The sequence below is a fragment of the Siphateles boraxobius genome, unplaced genomic scaffold, assembly GCF_051911475.1.
Source record: "Siphateles boraxobius isolate OS27281-9 unplaced genomic scaffold, OSU_SipBor_1 50, whole genome shotgun sequence".
Lineage (NCBI taxonomy): Eukaryota > Metazoa > Chordata > Actinopteri > Cypriniformes > Leuciscidae > Siphateles > Siphateles boraxobius.
This window is the reverse complement of record NW_027509142.1, coordinates 1,276,362-1,297,500: the sequence shown is the minus strand read 5'-3', so window position 1 is coordinate 1,297,500 and position 21,139 is coordinate 1,276,362. Positions and strand designations below refer to the sequence as shown.

The following is a 21,139-nucleotide window of genomic DNA, read 5'->3' as shown; positions in this document are numbered from 1 at the left end:
TTCATCTGCTGAGATTGTAAGCAGATTTGCCTGTGATCAGTTCCAGGTCTGGGTCCGGTTCCTCTGCAGTTCAGCGCGTCTGGTCCTCATAAGCCTCTGAGCCGCACGCGCTCGGAGCCGCTGCCCCAGAGTCCCCGGGCCCTTCACCCGCACCTGCTCCAGCACAGCGCTCAGCTCCTCGAGAGACTCAAACAGCAGACGCACCTGGGCAAGGTACTGACCACCAGACACGGCTTATTTACTACGGTTACACGATATTTCGATGGTCCACTTTAGACGTTCTGCTAACTAGAAGTTATTTTGCGACTACATGTCAACTAACTCTCATTAGAGTATTAGTACACTGTTAGGATTCAGGTTAGTAGAATAACTAATGTTAAAGACCTTGGGCCCTATCATACACCAAGCGTATTGCGGCGCCAGGCCCGACGCAAGCGTCTTTTGCTAGTTTCAGCCCGACGCAGTTATCATTTTTACGTCCTGCGCCATGTTGTTTAAATAGCAAATGTATTTGCGCCTATTTGTGTATCTGGTCTGAAAATGAGAGTGTGTTCAAGCGCATTGTTGGCACGTTGCTATTTTGAGGAACTGAAATAGACTTTAAATTACAAAGAAAATATTTCGCCATTGACTTTGGTCAACTTGACCTTCTCCGTTGGTCAAAGGCGCAATATTTTTTTTTGTTATTTAAAGAACGCGTTAGTAATGTGCCACTATAGGCGGGTCCACAACGTGCGTACACTCTGCTTATAACACACACACTCGGCTTATTACACACACACTCTGCTTATTACAGCAGCAGAACACAACCATACCAAATATAATGTACAAGATAAAATATACAAATATACATGATACAATGTAAAAGATTATTATTGTGTACATAAAGATATGGTGAATCCGGCATGTCCCGTAGATGCTTTGCTTGAGCTTTAGTGCACGAGCAGATCCGGTTCCATGGCGCGAGCGCAACTGGCTTTTAAAGGGTAAGTTGTTGTCCCTATTCTCTTAATGAGTAATGGGTGTGTTTTGGGCTTTACATTCAATAAACCAATCAGAGTTTCATCTCCCATTCCCTTTAAAGGAAAAGTTCGGCGTTTTAAAAGTAAAGCCCTGTTTTAAGATCGTTTCTGATGAAATCGAACGGTTAAGATTAAAATTTGGACACATGCTGCTGTCCCGAGAATTTTAGGTTTTTGTGTTAGCACCCCTTAGGTTTTTTAGGATAAAACCAACAGGTTTTATCGTAGTTTTTGGAAGAATGCGGTTGTGAGGCGTTGGAAAAATAGTTCCACAGTTTTACAACGAATGGTAAATCACATGTTGGAAAGCATCTTTTAAAGCGATTTTTGCGTGAGCATATCAGTGAACACCCCAGACCACTCGGTGAGTTTCACGTCTTTGTAAACTAAAGTTTAATGCGTTTATATGAATGATTGTTCCAGTGCACCTATGAAACCATTGTATAGGTGGGGGGAGGGGGGGGGGGTGCTAACACAAAAACCTAAAATTCTCGGGACAGCAGCATGTGTCCAAATTTCCATCTTAACCGTTCGATTTCATCAGAAACGATCTTAAAACAGGGCTTTACTTGTAAAACGCCGAACTTACCCTTTAAAGGGAATGGGAGAGGAGACTCTGATTGGTTTATTGAATGTAAAGCCCAAAACACACCCATTACTCATTAAGAGAAAAGGGACAACACCGTATAAACCATGCGCCGGGAGCGCCGACCATTTTTCCCATCGTTAAACTAGCAAAAGTGGATTCGGACACGCCCTAAGTGCACTTACACCGCTTAGATCGTTAAAATGGGGGCCCCTTAACCTTATTAAAAAGTGTTATCAGAAGAAGAATTCAGCATTTTAGTACAGTACACTACAGCATACTATAGTAAATGACATCAAAAGGATGTGTGTGTCCTCCAGCTCATGTCGAAGTCCAGCGAGAAGCCTCGTCTGCGGCAGATCCCGTCGGAGGACATGGACTCGGAGGAGGGGGGGCCGTCAGCGGGGGACGCCCATCAGGGCCGGATCAGGGCCGAGTCACAGCGAGAGATGGAGAATCAGGAGGAGCACATCAACCTGCAGCACACACTCATTCTCAACCAGGTCAGAACAGGAATACGCCACACAAGCTCTGGCAAAATAATTTGTGTTACAGCCAAAAATTAAAAATGACACCCATAAACATTCCAATGATTGTTTATGGGTGAATTTCACAAAAACACATGCTCACCAAGACTTATTTTAACAATATTATTAAAATGTAACATTTTAAAATACTGCTTTCTATGTGAATATATTGTAAAATGTAATTTATTCCTGTGATCGAAGCTGAGTTTTCAGCATCATTACTCCAGTCTTCAGCGTCACGTCACAATCATCATGATATGCGGATTTGATGCTCTAGAAAGATTTTTTATTATTAATAATATTAAAAAAAAAGTTGTGCTACTTCATATTTTTGTGGAAACCATGATACATTTTTTTCAGGATTCTCTGATGAATAGAAAAAGTTAGAAAAAATGTTTCAGTGTTTTATTTTTGAGTTTGTATGACATTCTCATTATTATCCATTACATAATCATTACTGTGATACAATAAAAAAGCAGTACAATTTATTTTAAGTTATAGCTACTTCTTTTTATATTTTAAAATTTTAATTTACACCTCTGTCATGTGTAATCAAATACCATTAATGTCATATATCATCATTTTTTCATAGTTCCCCAACAGAATATTATATTTTATTACAGACATTTATCTCAGATGCGTTTAGAGAAGCACTTCCCAGTAGTGCGTGCAAACATGTTTTGATTAAAACGCTTTCTTTTGCAGTCACGTCTGTGGGAAACGCAAAAACAACTCCAGCAACTGCGCAGACAGACAGTCCACATGGAGACGCTGACGGTACCCATGATGCTCGGCGGCATGCACCGGCCGCTGTCCCGCACGCAGTCGTCCCCCGCCTCCACCTCGCTGACGCTGCCGGACAAAACCTTGCCTCTGACCTCGACCACAGAGCCGCCCCAGAGCCAACCACGCTTCACCACGGGTACAGCGTCTGCGCCACACACCCCTCACACTTCACTCCTCAGTCCTCACTCACACCTCACCGCCTTAATGTGTGTGTGTGTAGGTCTGGTGTATGACTCCCAAATGCTGAAGCACCAGTGCACGTGCGGAGACAACAGCAGCCACCCGGAGCATGCTGGGAGAATCCAGAGCATCTGGTCCCGCCTGCAGGAGAGGGGCCTCAGGGGCCAGTGCGAGGTACTCACAGTTCCTCTCCTTTCCTAAAGGGGGCGCTGAATAATCCGTCCTATCATTCTAACGTGATGTTTGCTTCAACTAATCCACATTAAAGGACCGTTTAGCCAGTCTCTCATCAATCCTTCACCCCCCTGTGGCTCTTTGCTTTTAGAGGAGACAAAAGATACATTTATAGACCTCTTCAATGTTCTGTAAAGCTCCAAAAAGCACCATAAAAGTAGCATGTTTGTACATGATTGATTCATGTGAGGAACAGGCTGAAATTTAAGCTGCTATTCGGAAATGTGTTAGCAAAACAAGTCTTAAAGATTCGTTCACAAATCAGTGTCATGAGAAATCAAGTCCTCCATCGAAATCAGCTCTCCAAGCCAAGCGATCCGATTGGCTCAGTGAACTGGTTTCACAGACGGGGCTTAGATTAAGCCAGGTTTCAATCAATAAGGACATTTAAGTGGCTTTTATAAACATGCCTTACAAAAGAAATACACATTACTGGTGATCTTGAGACAAAACAATGGCACTGTCATATTTTAAGATGTGTTAGTGAAAGTTGCTTTCAGTTAAAACAGCTCAAACATGCATTGTAGTCTGAGACTAGCTTAATCCTTGTCTGTGAAACAGGGGGAAGGATTTTTAATTCCTGACAAGAATGTTCTTGGAAATCATTGTAAATAAAACTCAGAAAGTTACGACCCCCTCCAACATGTCGTTTTAATAGTTTGTTTGGCTGTTTCAAATATTAAGTAGTACAACAAAACACATTTAAATGACACTGTGCATTAAAAAAGCGGCCGCTTAGACAGTCGCGATGAAAACACTTTCAGCGCTTGTCATATGTGTTATGGTAAACTGTGGTGTTTTTGTGTTTCGATCAGGGAGTCTTTACAAGAACCTCCATACAATCAGATAAACCATTTACTTCTTAAGAAAATAATAAGATGATTTTACGAAAATATTTGAGAACTCGAATCGCATTCTTACTTCTGACTTCTTAGAATTTATCTTCAGGCATTCCTTAAATTCTTTCTCAAGAAGATTTTTGGTGAATCCGCGGAAATTTCGTCAACAGCTGAAAATTTTCGCTAAATAATGACTTATCTTCAGACAGAACTTTTGAATGACTTTTGACCACCCGTTTTAGTCCTTTTCGGAGCGTCTGTCCTTATTGACATTCAATTATACTGATAAGAATTTGAAAAAAATTAAAATAAAGGAGGGAAATTCACCAAAATATCCCGAAACAGCCTTGCTTTTAATAACTCCAGTGTCACTACAGCTGACACCATGTTTGCAGCATGAGAATATTTCGTCTCCCTCACCCTCTTTGATGTGTTTGCTTCCTCCTCAGAGTATTCGAGGAAGAAAGGCCACCCTAGAAGAGTTACAGTCTGTCCACACGGAGCGACACGTCCTGCTGTACGGCACCAATCCACTCAACCGCCTCAAACTGGACAATCGCAAACTGGCCGGTAACACATCATCATCACACACACATGACTCTGATCTGATAGATATGAGTCAGCTGCAGTTTGGCCAGCGCAACACCCCATTTTTCAAAGCAAAGACACACAGGCACGCCAACACTCGAATATGAACGACTTTCAAAATGACTAAATGGTTGGAAATGTCAAACGTCGATTGCTAGAATGACAGTTAATCTGCTTGACGTCACTCTGTATCCAACAGGCATACTGTCACAGCGGATGTTCGTCATGCTGCCCTGTGGGGGAGTCGGGGTAAGTGAAAACACACACACACACACACACACACACACACACACACCTAAAACATTAAGCATAAACCTACAAGAAACTTGTTCGATCGTAAATTAAATAGAGTTGCGTGATATGTTACTGGCCATTATATTATTTGTTGGTAACTGGGAAAATGTAATTATTATTTTTATGGCAATTTCAGCAGAGAATCTTACAGAATATATATTTTTTGGCACATACAGTAAGACAGTATTTGTGTACAAAAAATTTGTGTACGGAAAAATATGATGTTTTTATCCAAGGTATCATGTCATGTTGCTTTTTTAGGGTTATTTAAAGATCCATGTGTAATTTATAGCTGTGTTTGGGGTCGTTTTAATCAGAATCATCTGCTATAAGTGAACATTTTCCAGTAACACTTTATTTCGAAGGTGCACTTTAGACATTCTACTAACTACAAGTAACTTTTGCAACTACATTTCAACTAGCTGTCATTAGAGTGTCAGTAGACACTTAATATACGTAATATACTTATGCTTAATATACACTTTATTCAGATGCTCCTCCAACAGACACTCTACTGACTATAAGTGACTTTGCAACTACATGTCAACTTATTCTACTAACCCTTATTCTAAATTATGTTTTTACTAGTTTATATTACATCAATATCAACCTTATCATCAACGTGTATCATAAATTGAAAGGGTTATAATGCAAAAAATAGGCAACCAGTTAATGGTGAGAATTGAACCCTAAAATAAAGTGTTACCTTTCTATTTCCCTAATATTAAAGGGTTAGTTCACCCAAACATTTAAATTCTGTCATGGTTTACTCACCCTCGTGTCAGTTTAAACCAAAACTACTTTTTTTTCTTTTTTTTGTTTAAAGTCACACGTTAGTTTAGCAGTTCTCACAATTAACAAACAATTAACCGTGACTTTTGTCTTAATAAACTGCTGATTACTGCTTATTAATAGTTAGTAAGGTAGTTGTTAAGTTTAGGTATTGGGTGATTAAGGGATGTAGAATATGATCATGAAAATTAAGCCATTAATATGTGATTTATAAGTACTAATAAACAACCAATATCCTAAATATATCCTATATCCTAAACCAGATATTTGTAATATTGTCTTATCAATTTTATCCCTCTATTAACAGTCCGCACAACCAAAACTTTAACGAATTGAAAAGAACCAAAAGACTGCAAAAGTCATCCTTGTGACTCAAACAGTTTAATCCAAGGCTTTTATTCACATTAATCAACACACATACATAGAGCACATCAAATATGGTAGACAGAGTCTCAACTGTACTTGCCTAATGCATGCGAACAAACCTCATTGGTTTCTGCATGTCAAGCAAGCATGTTTGAGCTGCCGTTGTCATGTTGATCAATGTTTAAATGTGAATAAAAGCCTAAATTCAATCTGTTCATCAGATAAATGGATTTTGTCTCTTCAGAAGACTTGGATTAAACCACTCAAATCATATGGATTACTTTTACGGTCTCTTTATGAACTTTTTGAAGCGTCAGTTTTGGTGGAATCGGGATAGAAATCTCAGAGCTTTCATTAAAAATATCTTTGTTAGTGTTCGGAAGATCTTATGGGTTTTAGGGTGAGTAAATGATGACAGAATTATTTATTTATTTTAAATTGGTGAAGTTTAATCAGGGGTGTCCACTGTCCTGCAGAGTTTAGCTCCAACTTTTCTCAACACACCAGCCTGGAAGTTTCCAGTATGCTTAATAAGACCCTGATTAACTGGTTCCGGTGTGTTTAATTGGGGTTTGACAGGACAGTGGCTCTCCAGGAGCAGGATTGGACACCCTTGCCCTAGAGTGATTTGAAATATTAGGTTTAAATACAGTGCTCATGACGAGTGGCACATTTGCAGCCACCATTCCCTCGATGCGGACTTTAGCCGAGCCCCCAGTGACGCCTCTCCACAGAAACCACTGGCGCACAGTCTATATACGGCATGTGTGGACTTTGCATATGAGGTCCTGCCAGTCCATTTAACAAGTCAGAGAGCACTGATCCCAAAACAGTCGACACGGGCAGCACCCCTGCTGAAAATTTGGAGAAAATGTTGAAAACTTCACTCCGACGATCAAGCCCAGAGCAGGTCCATGTGGATTGATTGGAACAATATGTGCCATGAAGGATAAAAGAAATTCCAGCCCTCTCATTGTTCACAGTGCCAAACCACAAGCAATGCTTGTTCTGAAAAAAAAAAAAAAAAAAAAAGGATGAGGGAAAATGAAAGAGAAAAGAGAGAAGGAAGATGTGGGGAGCAGGGCAACAAACAAAAGGGAGAGGGGAATGTATAACCTCATTGTTTCTTCTCATGGCCACCCCTTACTCTCATGCCCCTTATGAATCTGATTTTATAGATTATTGTCTTTTCTCTTACTAGAGCTGTTTACTAATGCAAACATCACTATTACTACCACTCATACTTCGAGTGAGGGGTTTGCTCAAAGCAACGTTTATGCTACGGACATGAATTATACCTGGAATTGATCAGAATTTATGCTTTTCACTTATGTGATCCTATAGACTTACATGGAAGGAGGGACCTGATGCAAAATTTGGATGCAAGGCCTAATGCACAGATCCGATGACTGATTTTTTTAATATTAATTGCACAAATGGCTTCGACTTCAGTTCAGATAGCGCCATCTCATTGGTTTGTACGGATATCGGTGTGTGGAAACCTGTAGAGCATGTGGTTTTCCATTTAGATTATACACAGGCTGTATGACTACGAGGACGGGTTATAATTAGGGGTGACCGATAATTGGCTTGTCCGATATCATCAGCTGATATTTCAATATTTTTTTTGTCGATACATTTTTTAAGCAGGACTTTTGGCTGTCAGTCGGGACACGAGCGAGCGCCTTTAACCCCTTGATTTTGAACTATGCTGCTCTCTATCCTGTTGGTCGCTTTGTCACATTCATTTCTTATTCACTATGTGAAGTTAGTGCTACCTGGTCTTTATTTCAGAAAATATGATTGCCAGTGAACGCAGATTACTGTTGCTTCTGTTTATTTGTGTCCGTCAGCAGCTTATTTATTTGTGAAAAATACTGTATGGTTACAGAATGAAGTATAAATCTGTTTATAATACAGATTTATTTTTTATGAAGTCAATTGATTTTCTATGGAAGCTTCTTTCCGCCACAGAAAAAAAAAATAAAAAAGTTGATTGCGACTTTTTATCTCACAGCTCTGACCTTTTTTCTCGCAATTGCGAGTATACATCTCGCAATTCTGACTTTAGAACATGCAATTGCCAGTTATAAAGTCAGAATTGTGAGAAAAAAAGTCCGAATTTTGACTTATAAAGTCAGAATTGTGAGAAAAAAAGTCCGAATTTTGACTTATAAAGACAGAATTGTGAGAAAAAAAGTCAGAATTTTGAATTATAAAGACTGAATAGTGAGAAAAAAGTCTGAATTTTGAGTTATAAAGACAGAATTGTGAGAAAAAAAGTCTGAATTTTGAGTTATAAAGACAGAATTGTGAGAAAAAAGTCTGAATTTTGAGTTATAAAGACAGAATTGTGAGAAAAAAGTCTGAATTTTGAGTTATAAAGACAGAATTGTGAGAAAAAAGTCTGAATTTTGAGTTATAAAGACAGAATTGTGAGAAAAAAAGTCTGAATTTTGAGTTATAAAGACAGAATTGTGAGAAAAAAGTCTGAATTTTGAGTTATAAAGACAGAATTGTGAGAAAAAAGTCTGAATTTTGAGTTATAAAGACAGAATTGTGAGCTATAAACTCACAATTGCGAGAAAAAACAGTCAGAATTGTGAGATGAAAAGTTGAAATGATCTTATATATTTTTTTTATTCCGTGGCATAAACAAGCTTCCATAGTTGTGAGTTGATTAATTTATCAAATATTTCTAATTATTTTAGTAAATATTATGTAAAATAAAACGTGTGTCTGAACGTTTTGCACAGACAAGAACTAGCTGAACGTCTACGGTTGATCTGGCTCAAAATATCACATTTGAGGCATTTTTCGTCCTCCAATATGATAATACGTGTAATCTGCAAGCCGGTGCAGTGATGAGAGACCGTGTTTATGGCAATATGGAGACCACACAAAGAATATTTAAACATACCATTAGTATGACACATAACAGGAAATCTATTTATAGTGTCGGCCATTCTAGCCTCTTTCTTTTAGTGTATTCTTGAAATGTAGTTTACGTTGTGTAATTTGTAACACACACTATGCCTTGTGGATGCTTACAACAAAAATAAGCATCTAAATACTTTTGCGAGCATGAGTGATCTTTATACAAATATGGTTGGGTAAACATATTTCGTCATAAATCTCCAGCGTTAACATCTGTGTGAAAGCATACAGCTGGTTATTCGTTCATCTGTTATTTGAATAGGATTATGGTCAGTTTATTGATAGGTTTAAATTGTGAGTTAAGGAGAATTAAAGATGAGATCATTCAAATATGAGTTCAGATTCCAGCTCGTCTTGTTGTCGACGAAGACATCTCTGTTTCGTCAGTTTACGAGGGGACGTTTGCCATAAGTGCCCGTCGCACAGCATGTAACACTGGCATCGTGCAGACGTGCCCTCCGCTTGAACCGCTGTTTGCGGCTTTGCAGATTTATGAACGCTGATCACGGCTGTCATAATGATAAATGTGCTAGTGTACGCCAAGACAATTCAGCTACATCATTTTATTCTGGCAGAATGGGTGACTGACATAGATTATGTGTCATGTACGCGGCGCTGAGGGATTACGCGAGCCAGGGCTTGGGTGGAGGCGCAAACTGTGAAACCGTCTCAAAATCAAGTGTTAACTTCGGGTTTACACGCACATAAATCACTGAGCCAAGCAGTTTTGTGTATGAACAGATTGGTAACTCCTAAGTGGAGTAAATAAGTAAATCAACAGTTTTTTAGCCCTCACCAGAGCTCTCTGCTTGTATTTGGACAGGTGGACAACGACACCATCTGGAACGAGATGCACACCTCCACAGCGTCCCGCATGGCGGCCGGCAGCGTGACCGAGCTGGCCTTCAGAGTGGCTAAAGGAGAGCTCAAGGTCTGTTCAGGACAATATACAAAAACTCAAACTGTTGATTTTAGACATCTGTTTAGTTTTTTAGGTCAGCCACATGTACGACTTTTTAACGTGTGTGCCAACATCTTTACACCACTCCGGCTTAGAAACAGCCGATTCTGATGGTACTAGTTTGACAACATTAATACCCTGCCAAAAGTGTGTGTATTTCAGCAGTCACTCCTACTAGCCAGTTTAGCGGCTTGAATTTTATATATAATATATACATTTTTCAATTGTAGTCTTTTAAAAAGGCATCTGAAATAATAAACTAGGTGAAATGTAGTGTTGTCAAAAATATCGATTTTTCGATAACGTATCGATGCTGAAATTTCTGAAACACGTCCAATACTAATTTTCCGCAGAATAGACACACAATACCAGCTCCTCTTTCTCTCTCTCTCATCACTCCGTCAGCGAGTGACACACAAACCCGCCTCCACTCCGAATGAATATTGTTGATGTTACAGGACTTGAATTTCGGTGTGGGATGCACACAATTTTACTTATTCCCTCAGGATTTGCACTCACACCTAAACTGTGGCACATAAAGCCGCCTCTCAGCACTAAATTTAGTTATTTTTAGCTGCTTATTGCACTTTAAACAGTCAAATTCACAAAATATGTCAAAATGGTCAGTATTCACGTAAACACAGTGAGTTATATTTTAAGTGAACGTAAACAGTTGAAAGAGAAAACGCGTGTGTCACAGTGTAATGGATCTGTGCGTCAGGTCTTAAAGTGACAGCAGCATAATAAACCTGCTGACAAATTATGAGATAATATTAAAAATATCTTTATGGCACTTTTTCCCCATGGTATCGAAGTCAAAATTGAGAACTGAAACAAACCTGGAAAATGTTAAAGAAGCTACAAATAATTTAGAGTACTTTATTTTGACCCTTATGTAACAAAATCACCAATCACTGTTTTTTTTTATATGTGAATATATTGTAAAATGTAATTCCTGTGATCAAAGCTGAATTTTCAGCATCATTACTCCAGTCTTCAGTGTCACATGATCCTTCATAAATCAATATGATAAGATGATTTGATGCTCAAGAAACATCTGATTATTAGCAATGTTGAAAACAGTTGTGCTGCTAAATGTGTTTGGGTTGTTTTCAGGATTCTTTGATGAATAGAAAACATTTATTTGAAATAGAAACCTTTTGAATCATTATAAATGTTTTTTATTGTCTGTTTTGATCAATTTGAATGCATCCTTGATGAATAAAAGTATTATTTCTTACTGAAAAAAAATCTTACTGTTCCAAAACTTTTGAACATTAGTGTATAAAACTTACTACATTTAAGCTGTTTATCTGCATTGATGTGTAATTATCAGATTATGCAAAGTAAAGACATCATCGGGCAGGAAACATCTAAATTACTAGATGGAAGGTTTAAATGAGGTTTCAATGGTGTGACAAACCTCAGTAGCCTAAATGTTTCGATGTAAGGGTCAAAAGGGAATCACTGAATCACATGAATCATGAATCATCAAACTGATTCAGTAAAATGATTCAGACGTGCTGTGTGAGACAGAAGAGTGAGTGTTGGATTATTGCCCCAGCTTGCTCTGCTGTAAACCTGAATGAGAAATCCAGTGTGATAAATACAATGATTCAACTCTTTTTTTTTTTCACGCTACTCTGCAACTTGCTTGGAAAAGTAGCTTGTTAATATTTTGATTCACTACTTTGAATAAAACTGATCCACTGTAATGCTAATTATAAAATCTAGTTATTAGCATCTTTAACTGACTGATTAGGGTTGTCATCTTGTAATAATGGCACTTCTGAGATTATGCTCTGAGATACTCACTTTTTTAAAGCTCCACAGTGAAATACTTCACATTAATTGACCTCTCACAAAGTATTGAAGATCAAAGAAATCACACCAAGTAACACTGGCTATAATAAACAGAAATATGTGTAAAGAGTAAAAACTTTAACTTTGCTACTGGCATTTTTGTAAAAGATTACATGAAATTCATCCTGTGTTCAATTCCGACATGACGTGAATCCATCTTCAGTCAACACTCTTGGATCATGTGTCAACCAATCAGAATCAAGTCCTCGTTTCCTCTCAGAAAGCCTTTGCAATTACCGTTGCTTCAAATAAAAATGAACCAAGTAGCAAACCGAAATGATTAAGACGTGGAAAACTGTAACGAACATGAGGGAACGGTTCAATCACCCGAGTCCCCGGTTGGTAATTAAACTTAATGAAGGTTATAGGGGATGTTTCAGGGAAATGGCTTTATTGCTTTAACTGAAAGTGGTGGCCCGTTTGTGAAAGCATCGTTTGGTAAATGCACAGTTAATGACATGTTGGTTTCAATGTTTCAGAACGGCTTTGCTGTGGTTAGGCCACCAGGACATCACGCAGACCCGTCAAACCCCATGTAAGTCTGGCTGTTACACACAGAAACTTCTCTGTGTACATTGCTTGAGTTTGTTTATTGTCGGTATGAAACGGAAGTTGCGATATTTTCTTCACTATTGTGACGTATATGTAAGTGAAAAGGATTCTCCAATAAGAACAAATGTGGGCGGGGCTTGATTTTGTCCATGGATGATTGTGGTTTGCTATTGGTGGATCTCGTGTGATTGGCAGGTTATAGTCCTGCCCTCATCATCAGAGAAGAGATGTCGATGCAAGAGGGAGAAGTTATTCTGATTAAATATTACATGTGCACGTGAATTAAAACATTTTTTTGCAAGAATGAATCGTCTATTATAGTGCCCAGCACAAATACTGCTATATCCCATAAAAATAAAAATAAATAAGACTGGTCAGTTTTGATATAATGGTGATTTTAAGACGTGTGCATATTTTGAAATCTGGCCTGTGTCGTTTTTCCTTGTCTACTTTCCACTGTCTTACTATATAAAGTTCTTCACATGCATAAAATAATAACAATAATAATGCTTGTGCAGTATGTCGTGCATATGTCGTGAGTTTGGGTTTATATACTGTGGTCATGAGTGAAATGCTTCTTCCTGTACATGTGTGTTGATGGCATGTTTGGATTGTTGTGTTTGTCTGTCGTGGGCGTTGTGTTCGCACATGTGCACTCTGTCACCTCGCGTTCGGCGTGTGTGTTGCAGTGTCAGCACGCCTGTCAGTGTGTGTGTGTATATTTATGGCTTGATAATGAAGCTTTGGAGCGAGCAGGAGGAAAGACGCTGATTTATTTCAGCAGTTATTAGCGTGCTGAGTTCGCTCTTTCACAAATTTCTCAGCGTTTCACCTCGCTCCCTGACTTCCCAGTGCATATCTAATCATCTGCTTGAAGTTTCCACGTTTATTATTTGTGTATATGTACATATTTAAATGCTTTTAGATGACCTATTATCTTTCGATGGTTTTTCTGTTATGATAAAACTGAGTTCAGTTGCGTGAGGAAATTTGTTTGCATATTACTACAGTTTTGTTGTTGCGTTTCCAATAATTGTTGGCATTTAATGTGGGAGACCTCACTTTATCTCTCTCTCTCTCTCTCTCAGGGGTTTTTGTTTCTTCAACTCTGTAGCGATCGCTGCCAAGCAGCTCCAGCAGAAACTCAGTGCCAGTAAAATCCTCATCGTTGACTGGGTGAGAGCTCATTCAGCGAATGCTAATTATTTTATTCATGTTATGTCACATAACTGATATGATGGCTGATTTTGGAAATCTAAACTAATATGTCTATACTATCCCTATTATACAAATTAAAACAATACGAGTTTGTTAGTAAGTTCAGGCATCACAACAGTGTAATGTACAGGATGAAAAATAAAGAACAATTTATTTCAATTAAATATTCACATTAAATATGGTACACAACATCTGATAAACAAAAAATAGCTAGTCTTATTACTGATACATTGCCAATATACTGTAAAAAAAGTTATGACAACATATGTTTTTACATGGCTTTAACTCATCAAAATAAGTTAAGCAATTTTTATGAATTATACAAGATTCAACTAACTTTTTTAAAGTCAGTTTAATGTAATTTAAGTTCAAATTACTTAAACCTCCAAGTAAATTGTACTTTAAAAATTTAGAGCAGCAACTTTTTTTTACAGCGCTAGTTTATTACTGCAAAAATTCTACAATTATTCTGGGATATTTGAATGAAACCTAATTGAAAATATTGTTTTCGAATGGATCATATGAACTGATTTGCACCTGATTCAAACTTTTAAACAATGTAGTTGGACTGTATTGGTTAATAGAGAGAATGAATTGAGTTTATCAATCTTTCAATGAAATCACTTCCAGATTTTGGTATTTTTTGGGCCAAAACAAAGGTACTGCTAATGTTAACTGAACAGCAACCAAAATAAAAATGAAAGAAAATAAAATGCTAACAAATAAAATAAAATGTCAACGTCGCTGTAATGTTCCTTTGTGCACTGAATTTAAACGATTGTTATCCTGATTACGTTTCCTCATCAATCATTCAGGACGTTCACCATGGCAACGGCACCCAAGAAATCTTCTACAATGACCCCAGCGTCCTCTACATCTCCCTCCATCGCTACGACAATGGAAACTTCTTCCCCGGAAGTGGTGGGCCAGCAGAGGTCGGTACCCAAAGATCATCGATTACCACTACAGCAAATACTCCCTGGTCGATATTCTTATTTATTGCTGTAATTCGCTATAGGCTCACAGAACCTTCATCGACTCATTGAAGGATTTCAATGCGTCACAATTGTCTTCCAAACCAGAAATAGCTGCGTCATGGCCTTTAGCACAAAAGGATCACAGTGAATGGAGCGTTTTCAGTGTTTAACAGCAGTGCTGTCTGTGTTTGATTGGTCCCAGGTGGGTTCTGGTGCCGGTGAAGGTTTCAACGTTAATGTGGCGTGGACCGGTGGACTGGATCCTCCCATGGGCGACGCAGAGTACCTGGCTGCCTTCAGGTGAGACTTTCACTTGATTATTTTATATTCTCAACTAACTCAGTGAAAAACTTCAACAAGGACGGTATTCCCTGGAAATATGTTCATTTAAAGTCCCCCCTGTGGTGAAAATCAAGCTTATAATGTAGTTTAAATGTCTATGTGGTGTTTTTAATATGATTTAAGATAAACCATGTGCAAATGCACAAGAGCATTTTCTCCTTAAAACTGAACCAAAGACAGTCTCAAAAATGTGGTTTGAAATCGCCGGTGTATCTGACGTCACAAACTACCTTGTAACCAATCAGATTAACATGTGATCATCAACATGAGTGGATCTCTGAGCTGGAGTGAGTGGAGGCGGGGCTCATTTGCATATTCATAGAACCGCACATACTAAATAAGGCAAGGGTGTAGATTTACATTCAAGCTATTTTAAGGCATGAAGAATTTTTTTTCAAGGGAAAAAAAAGTTTAAATATGTAATTTTGATTATCAAAGATGAGTTTAAGGGGATACAATTATTGACTACAGGGGGACTTTAAACCATGCCATATTTGAATTTATGGATCAGTTTTCACATAATTAAATTAATTCGGACATTGGAAGACACCATGATTATTCAATGTGATATATTTCCTGATTTCAGGGTTAGGGGACGGAGCTGTAATTTTAGCAACATGTAAAATTAGTGAAAAATATTTGATTAAATGGCAAAAATTTAATTTCTGTTTTTTGGTCAAAATATGATGTTTAATTAGCACATTTGACCACGTCTTCATCTATTTCGTGCACACAATGTGGATACAATACAACAGGTAAACGTGTCAGCAGTGTGAACGCACCTCGAATACTTCCTTTGTATATAGTATGCGAAAAACACTTAGGTGAAAATTACCCGTACTCATCTACTACTTCCGGTGAGATTCTGAAGTGTGTATACGATGGACACTGTAATATCCCATGAGGCCACGGGAGAGGATTTGTGAATGCCAACTGTCTTTGGCGTAAGCAGGTGTTTAGTGTTGGGGAACCCAGCAAATTTTCTATTCTTGGATCGTCCGTGGTCAAGAAGTTTAACCACAACCACTCCACCATCCACTTAATATGTCTTGTTAAGCCTTTACATGGTTCGTTCATCATAAGGTCAGAGTTCAGGAAGAAGCGTTTGACCTTCCATCATCGGTTTGCCAAGAACCAGGTGTTCTTCCTATGGGCGTCCTTCATATCACATTGGTTTCTCTGCTTTGTTCATGTGCACTAGTATTAGATGTTTGAAATTTTAACAAGAATTTGAAGAGGGATCATGTTGTGGAAACTTTAAACAGGACTGTCCATTTCCTTGCAACTGCCAACCTGTATCAGTCAAGGTGTTTATTGTAGTCTGAAACACTTGCAGGCCTTCAAATGATTCCCAGCTTTTTCATTGCTTTGGGATCAAACTCAAGCTTGGCCACTTCCACATGCAACTTAATTGCCGCCGGTGGGTGGTTTTATTAAAAGTTTTTAGCATTTTTGAAGGAAGCCTGCTTCAGGTTTTTGGTTTTAGTCCAGGGAGGCATAGCTAACCACACACTAACCAGGATCCCTGCGTGAAAGTGGGTGGGCGTCTAAAAAGACCTTTAAGATCTTCAGGACTGAATGCTATGCCTCTAACCAGCCCGTCTCTCCTTGACTTCCTGTGTCTTGTACACTCTTTCTCGTCCTTTTATTGGTCTTTAATGAATGCTGCGCTCGCTCTCTCTCTCTCTCTCTCTCTCTCTCTCTCTCTCTCTCTCTCTCTCTCTCTCTCTTTCTCTCTTTCCCTCCACCCAAACTAAAATTGTTGCTCTCCACACAGGGGAGCGTGGGTAGTTTTATTGGTCTAGAGAGGAGGCGGAGTTGGTAACAACGGTGAGGGTAGGCGGAGAGGGGGGGAGTAGTGGAGGATCCTGGGTAATTAAGGCAAATGGCTCCCAGATGCCGGGCTGTCAGTGACGTGAGGAGAACGACAAGCTTCAAATGGGAACCAGATGCAGCGGCGGTCGCTTTGAACTCGCCGGTGATGCGCTCAAGAGGCGAAATCGCTGGCAGGGCTGGCGTCCTCCTAGCGCAAGAAAGAGGGAGACGAGGAAAACGAGGAAGGAAGAGAGAGCGAGGCGGTTATTAACAAAACCGTAATTCAAACACTTTAGTCATTGGGATTGTCACGCTGTGCTTTGGCCAGATTAATTTTTTTGTAGAATTTGTCAACTATAACAGGAATGCTGGACTTTTTTTCTTCTTTTCAGTCTTTTGGGCAAATAGTTTCTCATGTGAAACATATTTCTGTAAAGTCTTTGATCAGAACTGACAAATACACCCAAAATAATAAATAAATATATAAATAAGAATAAAAGTAATCTGGAACAATTCTGCGAATTATTAATAATAAATGCAAATATTTATTGAGCTTTTGTGTCTTTTGTAATATTCATATTGCCAGCGTTTCATTAAAAATATAATATTTGTTATGCCTCAGAAGACTCCTCAAAGGAATACTTCACCCGGAAAAATGAAATTGCTCATTAATTCACTCTCCCCCATGACTTCCTTTTGTGGAACGAAAAAGGAGATGTTTTGAAGAATGTAGTTGGTTTCTTTTCCATGTAACTACAATGAATGGCCACTGAAGCTTTCAAGCTTCAAATAAGATCCAAACGCATCATAAAAGTATCATAAAAGCACTATGCACTATATTCCAAGTCTTCTGAATCCATGAACGGCCTGAAATTGTATTTGTTATTCACTGACAATCTTGACATCTGCCCTGACGTTCGTTGCCATGTTCATGAGACTTCAAGAGTGAAGAACGAACGAATCATTCTTTTGAGTTGGATCTTTAAATGAATCGGTTGATCCAGGTTCACAAAAGCAGTCTGTTTATGATTCGGTTTCAAGTTTAGGGTTAACAGGAGAAGATTATACGTTAATAATAACTTATATTTCACTGAAGACGGATAGTCGTTTGGGTTTGGAATGACACAAGTATGGAATTATCCTCGCATAAAGATACTAATGCAGTCTTACCTATAAGATCACTGATATAATATTAACTGAACAATGTCTGTGTGTTGTTATGATGTTTAGGACGGTGGTGATGCCCATTGCTCAGGAGTTTTCCCCAGACGTGGTGTTGGTCTCTTCAGGGTTTGACGCCGCAGAAGGACATCCCGCTCCTTTGGGAGGATACAAAGTCACTGCGAAATGTAGGAAATTTCTTTCCTTGATATATTATCCTTATCCTTATAATGTCCTTGAGTTTGGACTGTGACGGTAATGCTGTTATTGGTCTCTCCGCAGGTTTTGGGATTTTGACTCGGCAGCTGATGACGTTAGCAGGAGGACGCGTGGTTCTAGCATTAGAGGGAGGTCACGACCTCACGGCCATATGCGATGCTTCTGAGGCCTGTGTCAGCGCCCTGCTGGGCCTGGAGGTCAGATTTCATGCATTCTCCTGCCAAATACTTCATAACACATTCATTATACCTTAATAACCCTGTTATAGCATTGCCGTTAACAAATACTGAGGAATCTTGTTATGTAAGTATGTTAACATGACTTTTCTGGCAAAATCTTGTATGACGTGATCTTTGTTTTAAAGGAAAAACAAAAAACAGTTTTTCATCTGGTTTTCTGTTAGGATTCTCTTCCTGAGTCGACTCTACTGCAGACGCCCAATGCCAACGGAGTGCTTTCGCTGCAGAGAGTCCTGCAAATACAGAGTGAGTGTCTCTCGTCCCGGTCTGCCTCTAATTATCCTGAAATGCACTGGCTTCCTGGTAGCACACATTTGTTTAATTCTTCGTAATTAATTATAATCATGATCAGCGTTGTTTCACCACATGGTTCCCGCTCTGCCAAAATATTCCAATAAAAACAACGGTATGGGACGCACTACGTGGCGTACACTACCTCTCCCACGCTTTCTGCGCACTACTGCCATTATCTGTCTACAGTCAACAGTCTGTTGTCATTCACTTTTTCAAGACCTTCTTTATTCAGTTCAACACAATGGAAATATTTTGCAGAATGTCTGAGCATGAAAGTGTACTGTGATTCAGACAGTCAAGCTCCGATAAGAAAAAAAAGGCACCAACATTATTTTAAATGTATTCTAATATCAGTATTGGGTGTAATCATTACTAAGTTATTAAGTAATATAATTACTTTTCCCTTGAAAAAGTAAAGTAAGGGATTACTCTGTCATTTAATTACAGTTACTTCTGATGTAATTGCATTAGACTATAGAACAATTCTATATACACAATAGTGGATTAAACATCAAATGTTAAAATATATATTTTTATAAATGTAACCTTCTCCCTTTGAATACTTTGGTCAATTTAAGAATAATTTAAGCAAATAATTTATTTGAAAGAATTAAAAGAGTCGTTTCATGTCTCCCCTTGTTTTGTTTAATTGGTCGAGATTGATTAGCGATTTTATCTTTGAACGTCTGCTTACTATATTTGATGTGCTCTATGTATGTGTGTTTAGCAATGTTTCTATGTGAATAAAAGCCTGAATTAAATCTGTTTATCAAAGTTTTGGTGGAGGGACAGAAATCTCACAGGTTTCATTAAAATATCTTCATCTGAGTTTTGAAGATGAACAACAAGTCTTATATGTTTGGAACATAATGAGTGTGAGTAAATGATGACAGCATTTTAATGTTTAGGTGAACTATCCCTTTAAATTTAGTCTTTTCGTCACATAAATAACTATTATTTTGCAGTTACTTTTTTGTACTTTCCGGAGTTTCATTTTATGGAAATGAGCAGCTTTGACATTCTGCAAAAGATATTTTTTGTGATTCACTTGGTAAAGAAAGTCATACAGGTTTGGAATGACATGAGGAAGAGTAAATAATTTCTGAGTCAACTATTCCTTTAATTGTTTGCTGCCAGTATGCTTGTAGTCCTGTCTGTTAACAGTGAAGTCTCTTCCTCTGTCTCAGGTCAGTATTGGTCGTCACTCAAGCCGTTGGTGAGCACAGTGGGTATGTCGTTTCTGGGTGCCCAGAGGAAAGACTGTGAGGAAACAGACACAGTCAATGCGATGGCGTCCCTCTCTGTGGGGGTCTTGACCAGCAAAAGGTGCGTCATGATGAAGACATTTTGCTAAATGTGATTAATACAATTTGTCATTCCTTTATAGTGCTCAATCCTCTTCTGTACACAATGGCCCTCATTTATCAAAAGTGCGTACACCAAATATCCAGCGAACACCTGGCGTACACCCAAAACCACGGTGACTTTGATATTTATCAATATGGACGTTGGCGTACGGCACGCTCAAATCCTACGCCAGGTCAGGAGGTGGTGTACATGTACGCACGTTTTGTGTTAGTGCGGAAATGCGCAGAAAAAAAATTCCTAACACCACAAAACGCACTGACAAACTAAAGATTTGAGGAGCTCTTTTCCGAAACGCAATAAACCCCATTTTTAAAAATAAATTTGTATTTTATTTCTATTAATAAACTAGTGTTGTGTCTGCAAAGATGAAATAGATGATCACCATCTCCGTAGTGAACGCGCCTATAGACAGAGTAGCCTATTTCTTTTCGTTTATAATTATTTCGTTTAAAAACATTTCAAGCTTTCTTTATAGATATATTTCTAATGTCTGTGAGGCATATACTGAGTTTCGGTTAATTTGTGATGAGATGCGCTCCAGTTCACGTGCAATGCAAGGGACCGCGCTCGCGCCTCCATGTCATGACTCATGATTATATTGTCTGCTATTTGCTTCTTATTTATTAAATCCAGGCAATTGGTTGATGAAAAAAATATTAAAATTAAGATACAATTTATACAAAACGAAATTCACTTTAAAGAAAGGCTTTCTACAAAACAAAACTTAATTAAGTGGCCAAAATCATGTTTGAGCATGTCTCCCGATATATTGCGCATCCTATCTTAGCCTATGTTCACTTTTCATAATCAACATAGATGGGGAAAAAATAACATTATTATTTTTTAACAAATATGAAACTAAATGCACTTAGTTAATGGCTACAACACGTAGCCTAATAGTAGGCCTGAATATTGTTATCATTACTTTTCAAGTTCGGCGCGAATTACTATTAGCCTAAATGTGTTACTAAATGATTTG

The 21,139-nt window shown here is 38.4% G+C and overlaps 1 protein-coding gene across 2 annotated transcripts in view; it reads left to right on the top strand.

The window, feature by feature from the left end:
• hdac7a (histone deacetylase 7a) overlaps window positions 1-21,139 on the top strand; it is a 95,798-nt gene that overhangs the window by 70,477 nt on the left and 4,182 nt on the right. For both annotated transcript variants that reach the window (XM_077204650.1, XM_077204651.1), the window contains exons 11-25: window positions 41-213; window positions 1,929-2,111; window positions 2,841-3,057; window positions 3,142-3,275; window positions 4,624-4,744; window positions 4,962-5,011; window positions 9,975-10,082; window positions 12,455-12,510; window positions 13,616-13,703; window positions 14,561-14,680; window positions 14,925-15,022; window positions 18,110-18,228; window positions 18,323-18,456; window positions 18,663-18,744; window positions 19,980-20,118. In XM_077204650.1, the coding sequence (XP_077060765.1) occupies window positions 41-213; window positions 1,929-2,111; window positions 2,841-3,057; window positions 3,142-3,275; window positions 4,624-4,744; window positions 4,962-5,011; window positions 9,975-10,082; window positions 12,455-12,510; window positions 13,616-13,703; window positions 14,561-14,680; window positions 14,925-15,022; window positions 18,110-18,228; window positions 18,323-18,456; window positions 18,663-18,744; window positions 19,980-20,118 (1,822 nt within the window). The remainder of the gene's footprint in view (window positions 1-40; window positions 214-1,928; window positions 2,112-2,840; window positions 3,058-3,141; window positions 3,276-4,623; window positions 4,745-4,961; window positions 5,012-9,974; window positions 10,083-12,454; window positions 12,511-13,615; window positions 13,704-14,560; window positions 14,681-14,924; window positions 15,023-18,109; window positions 18,229-18,322; window positions 18,457-18,662; window positions 18,745-19,979; window positions 20,119-21,139) is intronic.